Raw genomic sequence first — 18,646 nt, forward strand, 5'->3', positions numbered from 1 at the left:
AATCAGTAAAAAATGCATGAATGTGTGCCACATGCCGATTAAAAGACATTGCTTCTCCAGATAAAAAAAGACACAAAGACTAAATTATGCCTATGCATGTTTTGTCTCAGCAGGGAAAACATGAAATGAGGGAAGTTGCAGGAGAGTAATAATTATTTGAAACAATGCAGATGAATGCCATTGAGGCATCAGGCATTCGTAACAGGGAGACGAAACACGGAGCACATAATATTTCTGACTCTTATCAAGAATACTAATCCTTTTAGACTGGAGGGAACATTTCTATGTGCAGTTGTTATATGTCACTGGTTCCAACAATAAAAAGACACCAATGGAGGTCTAAAAGAGGGCAGTTGTGTCCTTGTCCCTCGCTGTACTGAGGGACTACATGTCTTGGACAACGGCCCTCCCTCCCAGCTGCTGCCGCCGCCGTGGCTGAGACTGCATGTTCAGGGCTGTCCGCTCCTTGCGTATGTTCCAGCCGCTGCATTGTCCTACTTAGTCCTTGTTAATGTTAATAGCGACACCAAAATGTTGTGTTCTTGCTCGTATAAATAGCTGGGACAGTGAGCATTGTTTCAGGGTGTGAATGGGACAAAACCTACGACAGCGAAACCAAAAACTGACCAGTAGTCAGTAGTTTCTCTTTTGAAGAGAAAAACACAGGTGGGCACATTCAGGCTGCAGATGGATGTAGAAACTCTAAATGTTGACATTACGCTCAAATCTGTTTACCTATAGGTTTTCTTTCATTCTCAAAATAAAAATCTAAAATCAATCTTTGAAATAATAAAAACATTTTAAGTGCCTTAATCAGAGTCTTTTTGTAAACACATGACACATAACTATCTGTGTCTTAATTGTTTTTGTGACACATTCATCCACGTTCCTGCTCGGACTCACACATATACATATTTTCGTACACTTTTCACAGATAGACAAGGAATATCCATTATTATAAAATTATGATTTAAAATGCTCACATGAGCTGCAGATGTAAACGCACATTTTGTGATTGGGGGAATGACCAGGCATGTCATTAGGATGATTAAAGGAAGATTGAATGTCTAGCGCATAATTATGTCTCATTATAAAAAACACAGGCTGTTAATTGTGTTGGTACATTATGTACGTGCATATAGTAACACCAGGCATTGTTGGATGACTGATTGTCCTGCTTTATACGTGATTACCATAAAATATAAACATTTTGTTTGTTAGTGTACTTCGATATTAATACTGAGCCTCAATTTTTATCTAAATATATATACAGGAAATAACTTTTTTCTCTTTCCCTAACTTTCCCAAGTCTGTTTTGTGGAGTGAAAAGCCAGTCCCATGTGATTTTGGCCTATACCTTGTAAAAAAAGTCCAGGGTCATTTAAATCTCCAGACCGGCCCTGCTTCAAAGTGTATACAGACCCTGGATCTGGTCTCAGCTGAGGGTTAAAGCAACAGACTGTAATAACTGTGAGAGCTGAGCTGCCAGGGACACATACAGTGATATACAATGTAGTGCATGGTGATACGTTTTGCTTGCAACACTCTCTCTATTAACATGCACAGCAGGAAATTGAATAACACACACCTGGAGGGATAAAAATAGTTTCAACACGCTCGCTGGGAATGCTTTTTTTTTCATTACTTTGTAGTATAATATGGCATTAGTGTAATTTTCTTCACACCGTGTCACTAAATAACAAATCTTTCAAAGGCCCAGAGAAAATCTGTGCAAAAATGAAAGCAGCGGGACGCGGCTAGTTTTGATTAACTATTACAGTAAGAGTCAACGTTAATCACATTTTGAGGGCGACATCAAACACGCCTCGATGGTTCCTAAGCAACACAAGACAATTGTTGCCATTTTCATGCCAAACCTGACATTTTGGACAATTCTACACCAAATCCATCTAGGCCGCATCCCATTTACGCACTCCACACTCTCAAATCAGCCACAGGACCATGTATGTATACTGCATGTAGACGCACTCAGCGGCGTGTAGGAACACTGAATTATTGAAAAATTCACCATCTGGCTTTGCATCACCCGGCTGCCTGTGGCGGCTTTGTGACAAAGGGTGAAGGTTTACAACGCGAAGCATATGGCGAGGAAAAAGTTCTGCTTTTCTCTGTAAGTTTGTCCCAGTTTAAGAAGTAGGGCATGGAAACGAAGTCAGCGAGAAATTCATCGAGCTGAGATGGAAAAAGCATGAAAATAACTTCTTTATACAGCTATTTATTCAATTCGGCAAATTCATTTGACAGCTCTTTGTGTGCAAGTCTTAGAGATGTTTAGAAAAGCAACACAGTGACGTAAGTGTATCGTAAGTGATGACCTTTTTCAGGCAGATCATCTTGACTAATTAACACCATAAGCGAAGTGTTTCAGATGACGTGGGTTGTACATCTTCTATTTCCAACAATGGACTCTTTCTGATATCTTATAGAGCTGATGAGAAATTTCAGCGTTAAAGAGTTGAGACACTGTCTCTATTGCCTTCAATCAGTGGCCACAATGTGTGTGTGTGTGTGTGCGTGTGTGTGTGTGTGTGTGTGTGTGTGTGTGTGTGTGTGTGTGTGAGTAGTCCACAAGGTTTCTTGTTATATTCCCGCTGGGTTCAACCACTAACCGTGGGTTGAAAACAAACCTTGCTTTCATCGATCGCCGCTACTCTTCATTTCTATTCTCCTGAGCGTTGAACTCCTCTTCGCGGTAACGGCGAGGCGTTCCCAGGTAAAACAGCGTAATGAGATACACCTGGTACACTTTGTACTCAGTACGGCTTAGCCAGCCGGGTTCCCTAAGGTCAGGGAAACACTGAGTGCAAATGGTCGTTCATAGGCGATGTTGCATAAACATGGCCGGCCAAATTAAGATACGAGGGACGGGAAAAGCTGCCGTGACGCAGAGGCGGACGGAGACGGCCGGCGGGGTTCAGACGGGAGCTCGGGGGCGAAAAAGAGCGCACCGCGGCTCGGTGTTTGCATATGTGCATGAGTCTTTACGTGTGCACATGAGTTATGTACATCGGCTCTATATGTTTGCACCACCTGTCGACCTCCGCCTCCGTCCTCACATTACATTGATGGACTCAGAGTCACTAATGCACCTGTAGCTGCGAGGGACCGATTATGTACAATTAGCTTGGTGCGGCGGCTAGGCTAACACGCTGCCCTTATTGACCCAGTCATTTAGCCAGCTCCTTGTGTACTCCTGCTGATGGTAATGACTGGACTCACACACGGAACGTACGGCCTTGTGTTCCCTCGTTGCAGGTCTCGTGCTGTCCGAGGATCGACAGAAAAACATTAGCGCCTGCCACATTTAGCTACAGGAGGAGCATGAGGGGAAAATTCTATTTTGGTTATCGCCTAGGCTTCCCAAGAATATGTGCTCTCACCGCAACCCCTCCCTCCTTTTTCCTAAACGTGGCTTGATGTGTGCACTTGTTGTCCTTCCATTTATCACTACACTGAGCTTCAGGGGGCAGAGAGTCAGACAGGCGACCTTGCCTTTCTTATCACTTAGCTCAGGCTGTCAACATCCTGCCTCCGCTATTTAGTCCAGATTTCAGAATCACGTGTCCTGCAAAAGAAAAATATATAGATATAATTTCAATATTAATATTATTGAAGAGGCATCCATTGTTTTTACATATGAAAAAAAAAAAATCCAAACCAAATCTATGTTTTCCTGCTGGATGCAGGATGCTGTAAAGTCCATTCTCAGCATATGTGCAGCTGCAGGTTCACTTTTCCAATCACGCACATATACGTTGCAAATAATGCAAGATTGGACCAGGATTGACTTCCAAACCATTGCCGATGTCACAATTCGTGCTCGTAGGCCCTCCCCTTAAAAACATGAATATAAGGTTTGCAACATCCGTCTGCAACCTTTTAGTGTCCAACATCCTGCATCGTTCTACCACAGAGAAACTCAAACACCCAACTGTGGGAACAAGAAGAAAAACATATTTTCGAGTGACTTAAATCATTTTTTCCTGAACAGACCCAGACGAAACAGTAGACTGTGTAATTGTTATACTCTGAGCTGTTTCTGAGATGTTCTTTGTACTCAGTCAACCCCTTAGTTAGGTAATAAAGTACATCTGATCGTGGCAACCTCCACAAGAGAAACCACAATAGAGTCTATCCCCATTCCGTCCAGCCGTGAACAGCTTGTCTTTCTGCGAAGAGACTGAGGGCATGTAGGAACACTTGAGTCAGCCTGACTGATTGCTTCTTTTCTGTTCTTCACGTCTTTCCATACGATGAATGATTTTAATTTGAAAGGGAAAAAGCAGGGATCATTAGAGTTTGACAATTTTTTGTTCGAAAATAACTTTTTATGTAATGTTTGACGACTGCCAACTTAATCACAATATCATACCAACTTCGTTAATTTAGTTTAAACTGTGGTTATTGCTGCAAAATCAGTGCTCTCTTATGTATCTGTTATGTTTCCACCTGTGCTGCCCCCCCCCCTGCTCAGGTGTCTGCCATTACTCCCCTGGCCATAAGCCATCTTCTGCCCAGCTGGTCTTAGTTTAGTCATCAGCTTTTTTTTTTTTTTAATAGAAGACAGGTCGCCCTCCTTCTCTGGATTCTTAGTGTTGTGTGTCTGATTTGTGCAGCGGGCAAATTGAAATCCTATAGCAATAATTTACTCTGTGACATTTGACAGAAGCCCAGTGGGTAGATGGATAAGGAAGCAATAGTGCCTCGCTGGAAGCCTTCCACTGCCGGTGGTACAAAGGTGAAGTGTCTGGCTGCGAACGGCAGGAGACAAGCTTATTCTCACTGTGGACTAATAAGCTGGCAAGTAGAGCTGAGGCGCTTTGTGTTAGCATCACCTACTATCAGCAGCCACGGTGGAAATATATGGGCGACATACTGCCGTATGTCATACTGCCTTTTAAGTGACATCATACGAAAACATTTTCCATAATTAGAGGGTCTTTATTATCTATATTTTTTGGATTGAGAACACCAGTCACAGGGGTTTTCCTAACATTTCCTAAAGGTCACTGTGTTGTTTTTATCGTAAATCTTAACGTTGTGTCTTTAGGACCCAGCGCCTCCCAGTGATATTTTCTTGCTTACATATGTGTTCAGCATCATATTTCCAGCATGTCTGTGCATACTGCCTGTGTAATTATTTGAAAAATAACATGCATAACCCTCCCAGCAGTTGGTGGGATTAGCATCAAGCTGAGTCGGCATAGATGTAAACACAAACAGATGAACTGGACACTCGAGTCTAAACATCTACAACCATGCTTGGACTGCCGGAAATGTAATTTCATTCAAAGAGGCCTTCAAACAAAACTGCATGGATCCGGCTTTATCCTGAGCATACCTTGTCTTGAGACTTAGTGTAATAACATTTCAAACACAGCCCAGGTCAGATGTTTTCATACACAATAGCTCAGAAACCAGTTTACGTAACATTTGTTTGGGGGTGGGAAGGTGGGGGAGATTTCAAATGATGACATAACTGCTCAGAGCATCACTGATGTTAATATTTTTTATATTAAAGGTGCATGTGTGTGTGTGTGTGTGTGTGTGTGAGAGAGAGAGACAGGTGGAAATGAATATATCAATCCTCACCAAAGACCCACTACCTTTCTTCTTCCCCCTCCTCCCTCTCTTTTTAGTCTCTGCATGAAGCTAATATAGTTACGTAAACAGCGCCGCAAAGGGCAGCAGCTCACTGACGTCTAAGGTTAAGCATTTATAAGATCACTCAGTGGTAGTCACATTTACCAACTCCAGTGCTCGGTGAAGTAACACAGGTTTGGAATCGACCATTACCCCTGATGCAAGGCTGCAGAACGCCTCATGGAAACAGTAAAGTGCCCACGGCCGATTTTCCAAAGGTGCTGTAAACTGAGCACCAGTGTCCGCGGACTCACAAGGAAACATATGATCTTATGTTACATTTATGAGATACGGCGCTGGATGACATGCTGGATATCAACCTTTACACATTTAACAAAAGACATTTTATCCCACAGTAGAAATTGAGGCCTAATCTGTCATGTTCGCAGTTCATAGATAGATTAAGCAGGCTGGATATTTACCTTTACCATAACTTAAAAGGACCATTTAAATTTAAAAAAATCCAAGGCCACATTCACATGCAGAACTATTGGAAAAACGGAGGGAAATATAAAGTGGGCTGTAAATAAGTCTCTGTCAGCTGTTACGACGAATACAAATAAATATTCACCCATCACAATAATTAAGCCTTTTTAATTGGATGGGTTCTTTTTTATTTATGTGATGTTTTGTGAACACATTTAGATATAATTTGCTTTGTAAATTACCAAATATATGAAAGGTTAAACACAAAATTGTCAATTAAGAAAATTTGTACATATGTTGTCATAGTATTCTTTTTTTTTAAAGAAAATATCTCAGATTTGACGATGCTTACTCTTCCCTACCATACGCTCTAACCAAATGAGATAAAACTTGTTAATTACTGAGCTTTCAGTTTTAGTCGGTCATTCTGTTGGTTTCGGGAAGCGAGCATGTATATTGATCCGATTGACATCCCTCCAACTTTGCGAGGTGAGCTCAGGCCTCCAGGTCCAAACAATCCGACGTGTTTGCCCGTGTGTTTGCCGCTCCTCAGGCCATTAGCAAATAACCACCCGCTCAGAAGAAACGCAGGTCAGCCAGGTCAGATGAGGAGAACCCTCTGAACCACCGTCTGTTCAGTGCATGTGAGGTAAGCTGCCAATGCCAAATCATTTCTGATAACTCACACAAAGAGCGCTTATAGTTCTACCAGCCTGTTCCGCCATCATCTCTCTAAAAGGCTAAAATAACATTGATGGATCAAACATGATAATTTGCTGGCTCTCTTTCCCTCAGACTGAGATGCAACTGCCGCCAAAAAGACTATCTTAAACAGGTCGGGAGCATAAAATACTATTACTAAAAAAAAGAAACTGTCCCTCTTTTTGTGCCTTCCAAATCCCACAGGGGGATGTTTTGCTTCACACGTCGTACGTCACACAGGGAGTCCGACATGAGGTTGCATGTCACCGATATGAACACAGTTGACAGATTGGCGGTTTATCAAAACATGCAGGTGGTCGGCAAACTGAACCTGAACTCGAGGCGGAGCAGTGATTGGCTCTGAAACCTGAAGCCTTTGTGTTGGAAACGGCAGGGATCATGCTTCATTCAACAGTCCCTCCGCACTATGGCCCGGCATGACACGCAACGGCCCCAAGTCTCACGCCATGTAAACACAGAGTGACCCTCCTCCTTTCCTTCAGCATGCAAGATCAGATGGCCTCTCCTGCACCGGGAAGACTGAATTAATCAAGTTCCGTCCCTCCATATGGGCTGATCTCTATCTCGCCGAGTTAAACTGATCAGTCGTGATTCTGCAGAGAGAAACATAATGGCTTGAATTTATTATCCATCTGTGAGGACATGAAAAAATGAACTTCCTTCCAATTTTTTTTTTCTTGGATGTTCCACTAATCACAGGCTACTTGCAGGCTTCATTGCATATATAGTCTCATGTTCACGTCATTGCATTTTTGTTTTTAAATATTTATAATATGTTAGCAAAGTGCAAGCAGTTCAGTGGAGTTTTGTAACCTGTCATTTTGTTGGAGATTTAGAAGGATTGGAACAAAAGAAATCCACAGTGGTTTGAAGAGAACAGAGCGAAGAGAAAGGCATCTGTAAGCCTGACCATCAGTTATGTCAGCATGCATGTTCTGGGGCCCACATCTGGCTGAATCAGATGAAGTCTGTGTTTGTTTCTTTTGCCAATACACCAGGTTTATTGGGATGTGTGTCGTCTACTTTGCAATCTGCATTACTTGGATATGTTCTAAGTATTCCAAAATCACTTCTAGGATATTTTGGGCTTTGTGCAAGGATCAATTGTGCAGCTTTCCATGCAGAAAAGACTCATGCCAATTGCATTATGTACATTTAAATTCATAATGTTTATGTAGTGTTTTGAAAAAGGTGCGTATATAAACATTTATATTGGATAAATATATAGAAAAAACGCACAGAGCAACAATAAAATGAAAATGTAATGTCACATGTTCTCTAAGATGTCAACTAAGAAATACTGAACAGATATAGAGTGGATGATGATGTACAGTGTGTACGTGTAAAGATGTCTACGTAGTCTATGCTACGTATTTGTAGGGTTTATGCTGACACTGACCGATTTGCATGTTAGAAAAAGAATCTGAAATTAAAAACTAAATGATGAATAATGATCTCTAATGTGAGTGTAAAACTAATTGAAGCGGCCTGAAAATAAAAATGTAGTTAAGTTTTATGAGTCATTTTCATTTGACACATGATTTTTAATTTTATTTTCATATGTGGGTTAAAACAGGGTCAATGGTACAATACAATGTGTTGACATAATCTAGATTATTAAATTACAAACCCGAGGGCAATGCACAGTGTAAATATACCTTGATTCCATTTGAAAAGCAATATAACGTGTGCAGTAGTCACACAATGTAGTCAAATTAAATTACATTAAGGCAGAAAGGTGCCTGCAGGCAGAACACCATGTAGCCAAATTCAGACTCAAGCACGCATACACACATATGCTCTTGTAAATTAGTCTTCGCACTAACAGATTTTGTGTGAAACATGTTACGCGTGCAGTGTTTTACATGTGTGATATGACATCACAAGGATCACGATACCACAAAATGTTACCACCCTGTCTGCAATCACATTTCTAAACACGTCACCGCTTCTCGTCTGGAAGCACGTTTTTTCAACTTGTGTTTCATCCATGTTATATTTAATTCATAGAATTGCTAATAAGGTCGAGCCACAAAACATTATGAAAAATCGCTCCTAACAGTAAAAAGACTTTCTCCCTAGTCTGCCACAGTCTTCATCCTTTATAGTGTTTCACCTGACAAAGAGATGTCTTTTTTCTATTATAATATTAGTTCCTTCACAATAAAATATGGTGTTGATGAATTCAATCATTTCACCAATCTGAAAAAAAAAAAAAACATCAGCTGTGAAGCACCGTCTCCTGCAGTCTTCTCTGTCCTCTTGACTGAATGATGAAGGCAAACATGGCTGAGAAGGAAATGAATCGAATGTGTATCACTGGGCCGGGGGCCTGAGTGGGCTGCAGTGTGCTTGCCCTGCTCGAGGGCTGCGTTGCCAGGACAGTGCACGTGTCAAGGACCGGACCCAACAGAACAGACTCCAAACAGACACAAAGAAAAGGACGCTGGCAAACAGACAAAGGGATTGAAGCTAAAGACAAATGAATCTGTCCTGCATGTTTGTTGTTTCTGGGACTGACCCTGATCCAGGTCTCCGGGGAGCAGCTGGGGTCTGTGGGTTTGTCATTGAGGTTCAAGAGAACTCGCAGTGCAAATGTTTCTCTTTCTCTGGCCCACAAATAAAGAAACTCAGCCGGTTAAACGCTTGCCCATAACCTAGATGTTGGCTGTTACCAAGAAAAAGAGAAACTGGAATGAACCAGATTTTTGGATATTGTTACATGTATCTGTTGCTTTAATCTGATTTGCACATCACTGCATAAATGGGTGCATAAATGGGTATATATAACTGGGTATATATATATATATATATATATATATATATATATATATATATGTATAGTACATATATCTATATATGATATTGCCCCCACTGTTGTTGTGACGGCCTGCATGCACGTGTGCTGTTATATGCGTGTCTGGGAACACATTGGCTTAATTACGGAGCAATAGTGAAGGCCGTAGTGCTGGTTCACTCTGACCTGGTTACATGAAACCCATTGATCAAGGCTGGAACAACCAGGCTTAAGTAAGCCTCTCCAGTTTCATCCTCAATGCCCTACAGAGGGCTAAAAAAAAAAAAAGGTCACCAACATGAAACCAATCGTTTTGGATGTTGTGTAAAATCTGATTTATTGCGGTTTTATTTCAAGGATGTTAAAGGAAATGAGAAAGGTAGAGAGTTAAATGGCAACATGCTGAACCTTGCTGCTTGGGTCAATTTTATCTAGTGATGATCTGAGGTCGACACTGATAGCTATGAGGAGCAATTTAATTCTTGTTTGTTGCGTTCTATAACTGCCTGTTGAAAGGACACGTGGCATATATTATATGTTTATCTGTCCATTTATTATCTCTTGAATGAATGAATTAAAGAGATGTAATTGTTAGCGATGAGTCACAAATGCATCAAAAACTAGGGTTTCTCTTTTTAGAATGAATTTTCTTTCTCTGCACTGATTCACGGGTGAGAAGATAAGGTAAAGGTGATAAGTGGTTAAGGTGGCATGTGGATGAGTGAGTCACAAACAGCGAGCTCTATCTTTAGACGGTCTGTGGGGGACTTTTATCAACACACGAGGACGTCGATACAAATTGGATTGGATGGCTTCCAGGCAGCGGTTTCACACAGCTGCTCTTCAGTTGTAGGGTTTTTTCCCCCCGCCCCTCATTGTTACGTTTGATGATCTTCCATTTTGTCTGAGGAGGTGAAGAGATTCTAATTTAGAAGGTGGGAAAATCCATAAAATACTTTCTCAAAAACTGCCACTGCTTCTGTTTATATTTGGATCAGTGTGATAGTTCTATAACTTAACTGGATTTTCATTTGTCTGATCACTTGTGACATCTTTTGTATTGCAATTATTGTTGTAACAGTGTTTTTGCTGCCATTTTGGCAAACATCGTAAAATAATAAAATGTTATATTGTTATTATTAGTATTATTATTAGTGTTATTAGTATTAATTGATAATTAATTGAATTAATTAATATTTAATATATTTTTAATCCTAATTTAACAAAAACATTTTTTTGTCAAGACTGACTTGAAAAAGCTGGCTCACTATGATGGCAGCAAAGTAAAAAGACTTATTTAAAAAAATGCAGGATACAAATAGGCTACATTAAGACAAATATAATTAACTTGCATGTTGCATTGAGACTTTCAGCTCCACAGAGCATAACTTACACCACAATGCCACAGCAACAGTAGCCTATACCCATATTTGCATTGCACCTTAGGGCATTTCAAAGTGCTTTACCTACAAACAAATGGAGAAGGTAACCATTTAAACCATAAGTCAAATAAATAAAACAATGACAAACAACATAGATACATGTGAATACATAGTGAGACTGCTACAGTAACAACAACAAACCTGCAGTAGCATTTCATTTAAACTCGTGCAGGTGGGTTACACGCTATGAGGGTGATAAGAGCAAAACAACCCCTGAATGCCTTCCTCTCCTGAGGGGAAACCTGCCCATCAATTACTGGCGTCCGAAGGAACTGATGAAGCCGACGTCCACGTGCAATTCGACTGTTGCTTCAGGTGCCTGTATTTTCTGTCGAGACAAAACATAAACACAGGGGATGCAGATAAGGCGCGCACGCTAGGTGAGTTGTTTTCGATTACAACATTTAGATAAAACACGTGCAACAAGCAACTGTGTGAGTGTCTGTCAAACATGGCATTATCTAAATGGCATATTACGCATATAATAATTATTACGCAAGCAGATATGGCAATCAAAACATGTTTGAAAAGTTAAGCATTCGAATTGAAAACACGCTTTAAGTATGTATATATATGTCCCCTTTTTGTTGATTAAAGTTGAACAGGGCTGACGCACAAAAACCACCATAGTAACATTATAATATCGGGTAGGTCTCCATCTCCCCCGAAACTGGAGCGTAACGCATGACGCATTTGGAGGCGCGGCACACTTCCCCTATAAATGCTCAGCCTGCTCCCCTCCGGCTTCAGACCAGACACCGAGGTTAGACTCCTCACCTCACTGAAAGGACTTTAAACCCGACCTGCCTGCCACCATGATTAAGAAAATGTCATCCGCCGAGAACGAGTTCGACATCCCGGCCAAGAATTGCCACAGGATGGTGATTCTGGGCTCGACCAAAGTTGGGAAGACAGCCATCATCTCTCGCTTTCTGCACGAGAGAGTGGACGACCAGTACACACCCACCATTGAGGACTTTCATAGGAAACTCTACAGCATCAGGGGGGACGTTTACCAGCTGGACATTTTGGACACATCTGGAAACCACCCGTTCCCTGCGATGAGGAGGCTTTCAATTCTCACCGGTGAGTTGAGCTTTTAAGGCATCAAAGTCCAACAGCGTGCGTGTGTTGCAGAGTTCGTGTTTGCTGTTTCATATATGGTGTTATTGTTTTGGCACTCAACCCGTCTTCTGCTGTCTCCCTCCAGGCGATATGTTCATCCTGGTGTTCAGCCTGGACAACAGAGACTCCTTCCAGGAGGTGCAGCGCCTGAAGCGCCAGATCTACGAGACCAAGTCGTGCCTGCGCAACAAAACCAAGGAGGACGTGGATGTGCCGCTGGTGATCTGCGGCAACAAGTGCGAGAGAGACTTTTACCGCGAAGTGCAGGAGGAGGAGATCGAGCAGCTGGTCGGCGGAGACGAGCACTGCGCGTACTTTGAGATCTCGGCGAAGAAGAACACCAACGTGGACCAAATGTTTCAGACTCTCTTCACCATGTCGAAGCTGCCGGGCGAGATGTGCCCCGGGCGGCACTGCAAGGTGTCGGCGCAGTACTGCGAGCTCCTCCACAGGAAGTCCTTCAAGAGCAAGAAGTGCAAAGACGGGAACGCGTACGGAATCGTGGCGCCGTTGGCGCGGAGACCCAGCGTGCACAGTGACTTGATGTACATCAAGGAGAAAGCTATAGGAGGCAGCCAGGCCAAAGAGAAGGGCTGCGTCATATGCTGACACCCCCCCCCCGTGCGCAAAAGACTTTCCGGACACTTTCCGGAGCTGAAGCAGGAGCCCAAAAACTGCAGACTGTGATGATCCTGCGATGAGACACTCAGTGATGCAGTAGATCCTCTCAAAATGCTGTAAAATCTGCCTCTAAATTAGCTTGCCGAGAAAGGCACATGAGAGAAAAAAAGTTTACATTTTGCTATTAAGTTTTTTTCTTTTTCAAAACTTGGTGAAACTTGAATGTTTGCTGCATTATGAACAAATCTGAATGTGTATTTATTGTGCATATGTCGACTTTTTTGGATACATGGAAAAATAAAACACTTGGTATTTTCATAGACTGTCTTCCTCTTCTCTTACATCTTTGAAGCAAAACATGCAATGAAGTACAGCAGGTTCTAATTACTGGACAATAGTCGTTTCTCACAAGTTATCACTTCATACACAAGCAGATACATTTAAAAGTGCAACATACTGATTTGAGGGGTAGTGATGCGTGTGGGACCATAAACACGTCTCAAGCACTCTCAGATTTAACTACATGTCAGCCCTGCCACCACCTCAAAATGTAGATAAGCAACATGTTTACTATCATTACATTCTGAAAAACCTCCCATCACAGAGCCAACAATCACTTGAAAAGATCATTAAGCTATGACGAAGGCCAATGTGGACGGACTGGTACGTTAATTAAAAAAGCAAATACTTCTTAATCAATTAATTTATTACAAAATTTGACAAGATAGGAATATTATACAATGGGGAAATCTACATTTAATACAAATACTAACCAAGTTGGCATTTTCCAAAAATAGACAAAAAAAGACACCGTGTGATGTTGAAAAACATCTGATGCAACATAGGAAAGAAAAAGAAGTCCTCGCTCATTGAAACGTCCTTCGCGTATTCTTGAATTCCACGTTTGCTCCGTGGGTGAGGATATAACAACAAAACCTCCACCCTGCACATCTACGAGCTTCCTCCAGTCCGTGCGCAGTAATCCAGTCACTTTCATGATGCTTTGGGCACGTCAAACATGCACAGGCTTTTGTATTTCTGCAGCAGCTGGTTCTTGGTCCGGACCTGCTCCCGCAGCGTAGCCAGCTGCTGCTGCTGCTCCGGCGGACTGCAGTCCACCCCGGGCATGTTGGAGATCTGCTCCCGAGCCTCCTGGATCTTTACCTTCAGCTTGGCCAGCTCTTGGTGGACATCCTGGCTGTCCTTGTCCATGCTTAAAAGAGAGAGCAGGGTGAATAATAGAAAAGCTACATCCACGCTGACATGTTATTTTGGACATTTACGGCACCCTTTCTAGTTCAATTAGCCTAGCAGTAATAGCTAACGTTAGCTTTAGCTACGAGCCTAGCAACTCCACCAAAACGACCGTTTACGACAAAGTTAATATGTTTCCACGCAGCAGCGACCGAACATGCAACACACACACATCTCCTGGTACACTTACCATTTTATAATATCGTGAACTAAAGGCAGCAAAGAGCAGTCTTCGCTCTCTTTCTCTTGCCTTGGCTGAGACACCGCCATCATCACTAGCTGCTTCGCGACGCGCTTAGTTTACGTCATGGATGGGCAGTGTGTGATGACGTCACTCCACAAAAAAATGAACCTTGACCGTTTTAAGGCTTCATTAAATCAGTTAAGGCGCGCATAACAAACATTTGGAGAATAAAGAACGTGTACAGTAGCGCTCAGTAACTTCAGCTGTTAGCAAATAAAAGAGATTTTAGCAAATGATGACACAGCATGCTACGGCCTTGGTGTTTTTCTATTAGTTTGGTGCTGAGTCATCCCAAATGGATTCAGGTCAAACTTGACCTGCAACTCAAAGTTTCATCCCATGATTATTTCCAAGATATATTATACTGTGTAATCATAAGGTTGTACGGCAGAGGCCTAACCTGGGTTTATTTTTCAAGGAACCCCAGTAATCTTGGTGTTTATATAAGGCTCTCTGTTAAATCTGACCTGCATTACTCGGGAATAATGCCACCTAGCAACCTTAAGAATCCATACCTTAATTCACCCTCCTATGTCTACAAGTGTGCCACTATACGTGGTGTGCGTGTAGAGTGAAATACAGCAACCAGTGTAAACACTAGTGTGCATGATGGTCAGGGAAAGTGGTCTAATGGACTCCAATGAGTCATGCTATGTGTCTATATTATAGATGTGTGAAGAGTTTTATCCTGAAATTAGATTGATGACCCAGGATAAAAGGGAAAACCTACCGTATTTCTGAGCAACAGCCTACTGCCCCTCAAGATGCAGCTGGTAATATGTGCAGCCTCTCAGTATCAGCATAGACCAAATAGGCTTGAGATACTCACGGCTCTACAAATAAAAACCTACCCGCGGTCCACCTCTTCCTCAGCCTTCACTGACCTACATCCAGCCATATCAGGCCTCAAATCGACCATGGGCCTCCACTCTCTTATTGCAGGTCATTAGCCTTATTAGACTGGCAACCTGAATGATATTGCAATAGGCTCACTTTCGTGTTTGACCACTGATAAGGCAGAGTGAGTTAATATTGGCAATGGCCGTATGTCATGTTAATTGAGTTGCTCGTCACCCGCCTGCAGATGGAGGGAACCACCATGATGAACGGCATCACTGCACAGATTACACTGTGCTTGTGAAGTAGTTAGTCCATCAAACCTCTTTTAAAAACACAAAGCTATATAAAGTAGCAGGATTTGGTGTGCGTATGCCTCTATCTGCCATTCAAATGTGGCTGCCTTTTCTTTTAAGGGGCTTGATTTTCCTCTCTTGATCTTCTCATCCTGACTGACCTATATATTTCCACGGCGATATGTTCCCATCAAAGGATTGACAGTTAATCCTGTCCACTTCTCCCGCCACACACATCACTACCCACACCTTGTAAACACCAAGGGGACAAATTGTCATTAGCCACCACAGCGGAGAGACCACCGACGTGACACAGCCGGTGAAGACCTAATTAAGCGTGGCTTCGGTGAGACTTCACCTCGCATTTAGGCGTGAGGTTTATTGAACACTTTTCTTGGTCACACCTCCAACCGAGTGATAGTTGTGAGCTTACCAGACACCTAACCAATCATCCGGTGCTCCTGCTGAGTTTCAGTGTGACGTTGACATTACATACTGAGGACTCTTTCCGAGGTGGTACACCTATATATGACCCAGTTTTTAGTTTGTAGGGCATTATGTAGATCAAGTGTTTTTGGGTCACAGGGAAAGCTCTGACCCATCACATTGAATGAGAATAAATGGGCCATTTCGTGATCCAGACGGTTTCATCCCACACAAGCAATTGAACGCATTTGGCTGGAATCGCATGCACATTGTTATTGTAATTGGACGGATATTAGAAGATAACAGCTGTGTCATAGAGTAAAATGGTGTGTGTGGCGATAGTAAATGTTGTAAAATTTGCCCGGGGTAGATAAGCATCACATTAGTATGTACATGTAGGGGTTTGTTTCATTCAGCATTTTTTTTTTCATTGTGTCTTTTTGCATCACGCTGAGTAACTTTGACCTATTTACAGCTGAGGGAACTGGCAACCCGACAGGAAGAAGCTTGTTACCCGACTGTAGGTCAGAATCACTGATATCTGTTTGACTGATTGACTGTATGTTGTTTCTCTGATCTTTTTATATGGAAGCTAATTAGCTGTGAGGATTTAAACAAACCCTTATTCCTTTGATAGGGAAGTAAATATTATGCTGTTAATATTTATCCACATTTGCATCTTATACAAGGATTACAAGCAATCGTGGTATTCATGTTTTGAGTACATGTTCAGAATGTTTTAGCAATGTTTCATTCAGAATGGATATGACTAATCTTTTGATTATGTCCTTGCTTACTTTTTTTTGTTCGAATGTACATTCATGAAGCACAATTGAATAAATTATAAATGCATTAGTATTTATTACCTCTACACTGCATCCTTTATATTGAGTCAATGTCTGAATAAGTTCTTCATTTTTTTTTCATCATCGTCATTGTCTTAGCAACAATATCATTCTAAAGATTTCAATGAAAAACTATTAACAAAAAAATAAAAATTTCTTAACAAGAAGATTGTGTCAAGCAAAAGTTAAATCAATGAGAAAAGCCAAAGGTTTGTAAAAAGTCCTGGCTCCATGTATGAACTCAGCAGCATCTTTTGGGAAAAGATCTCATAAGCTGTGAGAAGTCAGAGAAATCTTGTGTTTTGTGACCATCAAGGGAGTTCTGGTTGACGTTTGGGCCTGGGTGACTTCATGCTTCTTCTGGTTGAACCCCTCCATAACACTCCCCAAGTGGCCTGCCTTGCCCCACCCAGCCTCTGTGATGACGTGAAAGAGCCGCTGACAGCATCTCAAATATGTGTCACATCCCAGCATCTCTGGCAGGGAGCTGGCAGGATGCAGATGTCCGATGCTGATCTGTGGTCTAATATTAGCATGATTCTCCATATGAAAGCTAATCTACTGTACATCATTAAAACTGATCTTTTTCTTGTTGTTTTTCTTATAAAATACTTTATTAAATTGAATAAATACTGAGCATTAGAAGATATTTCCAGTCAAAAGGTTAGTTCGAAAGGAAATGTTTTGCCGTCAGTTGAGTCCAAACTTCTTGGGAGAAATCCTTCACCAGATTATTATTTATTCCAACAAAATCCACATTTAATTTGATAAACAAGGCTTTCTCAACATGCATGTATATGGGGGTCATTCAGTTATAAAATCCTATGTGTGTGTGTGTGTGTGGGTCACGCGTCTCAGCAGTGTTCCAAAGTAAACTGACCGATTGCATGTCATGCCCATCATTGCCTGTTACACTGGGATTTCCCAGAAAGCAGAGGCTCAGTTCCATTTACAATCTACTGATTCTTAGCAAACCTCTTTGGTGCAATAACTGCATTACAGCTGATGTTACTGCTGCACCGAGACATGCAAACAGTCAACTCAATCAATTAGGCGCTGCGGGCAGAAGGCCGAGTGTTTGCATGATACGCACTTGGTTCCATTCCAGACGAGGCACACTGCATGATTGTTAGATGCTGTAATGATTCCAATAACTCCTTCACACAGTAGTGCCTAAAGGGCTCAGACCTGGGTTAGTCGTAATCTAACAAAGACACGTGAATGACACCCCGACTCATTCTCCGTACACTTAAGCTCATGTAAGTCCAGACACTCTCATTACCCATCCAGCAATGTAGTAATGAGTGTACCACTGAATGGGCATGTTCACTGTCATTCCCTCTACTATTTTTCTGAGTAAATTGCATTCTGTAGTTTTTAATAAGCATCATTGAAAATGACTTATAAGTCACTGGGAAGTTTTGCCTGGACACCATAATTAATACCCAGTGGTGAAGTTGCCTGATTTTATTTTAAGATTTAAAAATAGCCCAAATGGCATGGAGAAGGAAAGAAAGAAGATACACATTCTTATTCTTATTCTTATTCTTATTCTTATTCTTATTCTTATTCTTATTCTTCTTCTTCTTCTTATTATTATTATTATTATTATTATTATTATTATTATTATTATTATTATTATTATTGATAATAGTATACAATGACTCAAATTTTACTCCTGAGAGCAACAAAGTTTAACTGAAAGGATAAGTACACCTGCACTGCCCCCAAGTGAACAATTGTGGGAACACCCCCCCCCCCCCCCCCCCCACACACACACACACACTATTATATATAGAGCTGTAAATCAAGCTGAAGTCATGCCGAAGTCATCCTGTATTTCAGAATAACCATGGTAATTCATATGAAGTTGTGATGGAGTAAGGTTACGTCTGAGAAGAAAATTACAGTTTCTTACGATTGTTTACACACTAAAATAAAAATGT

The 18,646-nt window shown here is 41.5% G+C and overlaps 2 protein-coding genes across 2 annotated transcripts; one reads left to right on the top strand and one right to left on the bottom strand.

Annotated features, from left to right (window-relative positions):
- Nucleotides 1–11,865: 11,865 nt before the first annotated feature.
- On the top strand, nt 11,866–13,721 carry LOC311031035 (dexamethasone-induced Ras-related protein 1-like). The gene is made up of 2 exons (XM_084037135.1): nt 11,866–12,138; nt 12,263–13,721. The coding sequence occupies exons 1-2, from the start codon at nt 11,868–11,870 to the stop codon at nt 12,784–12,786; spliced, it is 795 nt and encodes a 264-aa protein (XP_083893261.1). The 5' UTR covers nt 11,866–11,867; the 3' UTR covers nt 12,787–13,721.
- med9 (mediator complex subunit 9) lies at nt 13,487–14,380 on the bottom strand. The gene is made up of 2 exons (XM_084037137.1): nt 14,243–14,380; nt 13,487–14,011 (listed from the first exon to the last, which is right to left on the bottom strand). The coding sequence occupies exons 1-2, from the start codon at nt 14,323–14,325 to the stop codon at nt 13,792–13,794; spliced, it is 303 nt and encodes a 100-aa protein (XP_083893263.1). The 5' UTR covers nt 14,326–14,380; the 3' UTR covers nt 13,487–13,791.
- Between the last annotated feature and the right edge of the window lie 4,266 nt (nt 14,381–18,646).

Source organism: Eutrigla gurnardus (assembly GCF_963514095.1).
Source record: "Eutrigla gurnardus genome assembly, chromosome: 20".
Taxonomy (NCBI): Eukaryota; Metazoa; Chordata; class Actinopteri; order Perciformes; family Triglidae; genus Eutrigla; species Eutrigla gurnardus.